The 3,660-nt window shown below is 40.7% G+C and overlaps 1 protein-coding gene across 1 annotated transcript in view; it reads left to right on the top strand.

Moving 5' to 3' along the window:
- The first annotated feature begins 475 nt into the window (after positions 1–475).
- Positions 476–3,660, top strand: part of SNCAIP (synuclein, alpha interacting protein) — a 55,047-nt gene continuing 51,862 nt past the window's right edge. The window contains exon 1 of the mRNA XM_009321106.1: positions 476–532. Within this exon, the coding sequence (XP_009319381.1) occupies positions 476–532 (57 nt within the window). The remainder of the gene's footprint in view (positions 533–3,660) is intronic.

Genomic DNA, 3,660 nt, shown 5'->3' with positions numbered 1-3,660 from the left:
TCTCAGTTCTTTTCTGCCTTCTTGAGCAGAGGAAAACTATAGTAACAGAAGTTGCTGTGTTCAGGCCAGTAAAGTAATAGTATCCTTGAGAGAAGATACGTTATTCATGCAGCTATGGTTGCAGGGTCATGAGGGTGCTCAACAGCTTAGGTATTGAACACCTGTATTGAACTTCTGGAAGGACTGAGTAATGCTGAATCAAGTATTTTTGATTTCCAGTTCAAGTACCACTTAGCTATTCTCCCTAAAAATTGAAATGGCTTCTTCATGATATGCAGAGTAGAGATGGCAAATCATATTTAGCTTTTAGGATTAAGTTATGAAAGACTTTACAAGTTAAATGTTTTCAGTAATCTAGCAACTATATTAAACCATTTCTGTGTGGTTTTTACTCTTTAGTAGACAATCCATTTCTGTTTTCTTAATTAGGTCTTTACTACTGTGCTGACTCACCCAAAATGTCCATAGAAGAATAATGGAAGCCCCTGAGTACCTTGATTTGGATGAAATAGATTTTAGTGATGATATATCGGTAAGTACAAGTCTTATTTTATTTGCTCAAGTTGAGACAATCTTAGATATCTCAATCCTGATATAACAAACAGCACTATTGTTAGAAGCCACACTCCTTTTTACCTCATATAAAGGAATGTTTAAATAGGTTGAATCTAGAATAAAATAAGGTGTTTTGTAAGGAAAATCTCTAATAAGCTTGGAAGGAAAACTTGATTCCTCTCCTTCGGGTAGTAAAAATAACTTGCAAATCAAATTAATAAACGAGTTTTATTTCTGGGTTGCTTATCTACTCTCTTGTCTTGAATGAATTATATGCTCTCTAATGCTAGTCTTAGACACCAAAATGATAAATTTACCTTTTTTTAAATTGAATGTATTTCGGTTGTAAAAAACCTCCTGCCTCTCTCACCTCTGAATTGCTCCTTTTTCATGTAAGTTGTTACTCTGCCCTTTTCACCAGTAGCCATCTCCAAATACAGCAAAATTTTATCAATAGGTGTGATGTGACATAGTGTCACATGTTTTATCGATAGGTGTGATGTACCTGTGACATGGTAGAGTACAGAAAGAGGCAGAAAGACTTCCAAGGATTCAGACAGCACTGATCTTTAGTGTCACAACTAAAACAACTGCAGCTGTAATTGCAAGCAAAAATACTGTTCATCTGCATTGTTAGTGGTTCTTATAGGAAGCACTAATACAGTATATTCTGTTACTTATGATAATACTCCTACTGCCAGTATTTCTGCTTTTTGTGTAATAGAGTTGCTAGTGTGTTGAATGTCTGGTTAACAATGGTCTCGAATACTTAAATTAAATCCACTATAAGAAAAATGTTAATTCAGTTTTCAGATCAAAGAAAGTGTGCTGCCATCTCCTTCCACTTTTTTCATAATTTTATAGTTTTATTTCTTTTTTTTTTTACAAAGGGCCTGGTTTTCCCTTTAGCATTTTGGACTCTTGATTCATTTTAAAACATTCCAGATGCTTTATTTGCAGACAGATTCCTTTTGGAAAGGATTTTATTTTTACCTATTGTAAAGTTGAATTTTTATTAAAGAGGAATATGGCAAATGCCCAAAATATTATAAGACAATGAGCCAATCTTGAGTGAATACCTTATTCTGGGCAACTTTCTTTTTATTACTGTTATATGCTAGATCATGTCCTGGTATCTGTTTCTATACTCAGTTTTGTAAAACTGTAAAACATAATAGATGTAACCTCTCCATGTCTCTCCCATTGTGGCTGTTGCTGCATACTGGTGGGTTAGATTACTCACTTTTCCGCTGAACAGCTCAGGCTGCCTGTTTTAATAGGCTGTTCTTTCATTGGACACTGAACCTTGAATAAAAAACCAGCACAAATTATAGAGGTAGCAGTTTTACTCCCTGCTTTAGCAGGTAAGAGAACAAAGGATTTGTTGCCAGAATCCAGATTAACAAGAGAATTCATGGTTATTCTCATGCTCTACTCATATCTCACCATATACAATTTAGAGATACCTGACCTTCACATTTTGTCATTAGTCTGCTGTGGAAAAAGCAGCTGCACAGCATCAGTGTTAGCAATTTATATTGTTCCTGTGAGCCCTCTGGTTCTAATCCAGTGCAGAAAGGTATTGACTAAAAATAATGGCAGCAAGAAGGCTGTTAATATGATGCACTTATAAATGTACCTGAGTTAGAAAGCCACTGTGTATAGTCCAGACCCTTGTAGACCATTTCAGCCAAAATGACCAAAATGTAATAGTCATAGAAAATAGACAGGAATTTGTTTTAAAAGGCAAATAGATATGTAAATGGTTTTGGTTTCTTTTTTTTTGTTTGTTTATGTTGCATTTGTACATAAGAAAATGAAACTGTACATTTCTCCAAAATCATAGACTCATAGAATGGTTTTGGTTGGAAGGGACCTTCAAAGGTCATCTAGTTCCAACCCCCCTGCCGTGGGCAAGGACATCTTTCACTAGGATCAGGTTGCTCAGAGCCCCGTTCTGGTGGGTTGACCTTGGCTGGACACCAGGTCCCCACCAAGCCACTCCATCATGCCCCCTCCATCAACAAGATGGGGAGAGAAATAGGACAAAAAACACATGGGTCAAGATAAGGACATGGAGATCACTCGTCAATCACCATCATGGGCAAAACAGACTAGACTTGGGGATATTAATTTAATTCATTGCAAAACAAACAGTGTAGGATAATGAGAAATAAGAATCAATCTAAAAACACCTTCCCCCGAACCCTTCCTGCTTCCCAGGCTCAACTTCACTCCTGACTTCTCTACCCCCTTGCCCCGATCAGCGCAGGAGGACGGGGGAATGGGGGTTGTGGTCAGTTCATAATGCTTCATCTCTGCTGCTCCTTCCTCCTGACACTGTTTTCCCGCTCCCGCATGGGGTCCCTCCCACAGGATACAGTCCTTCATGAACTGCTCCACAGTGGGTCCTTCCCACAGGCTACAGTCAGGAATGGACTGCTCCAGTGTGTGTCCCCCATGGGGTCACTGGTCTTGCCAGAAAACCTGCTCCTGTGTGGGCTCCTTTCCACAGGCCACAGTTCCTGCCAGGAGCCTGCTCCAGCATGGGCTCTCCACAGGCTGCAGGTTGTGCTTCAGGGCACATCCACCTGCTCCAGTGTGAGGTCCTCCATGGGTTGCAGGGTGGATATCTGCTCCACCATGGTCTTCTTCATGGGCTGCAGGGGAATCTCTACTCCAAGGCCTGGAGCATCTACTCCCCTCCTTCTTCACTGACCTTGGTGTCCACACAGTTGTTTCTCTCACATTTTCTCACTCCTCTCTCACAGCTGCTGTTGTGCAGTGTTTTTACCCTTTCTTAAATATGCTATCTCAGAGGCGCTACCAACATCACTGATGGGCCAACTTTGGCCAGCGGCAGGCCCATCTTGGAGCCAGCTGGAATCGGCTCTGTCCCACATGGGGGCAGCCCCTGCTGTGTTCTCACAGAAGCCACCCCTGCAGCCCCCACTGCTAGTTTGCTGCGTAAACCCAATACAATCGTCAATGATGGGCATCCACCACTTCTCTAGGCAATCTGTGCCAGTGTCTCACCACCCTCATAGTAAAAAAAAATTTCTTCCTTATATTCAGTCTAAATTGACTCTCTTTCAGTTGCCCCTT

The sequence above is a fragment of the Pygoscelis adeliae genome, unplaced genomic scaffold (genome assembly GCF_000699105.1).
Source record: "Pygoscelis adeliae isolate BGI_AS28 unplaced genomic scaffold, ASM69910v1 Scaffold83, whole genome shotgun sequence".
Lineage (NCBI taxonomy): Eukaryota > Metazoa > Chordata > Aves > Sphenisciformes > Spheniscidae > Pygoscelis > Pygoscelis adeliae.
Note: the sequence above shows the minus strand (reverse complement) of the source record. Positions and strands in the feature narration are given on the sequence as shown.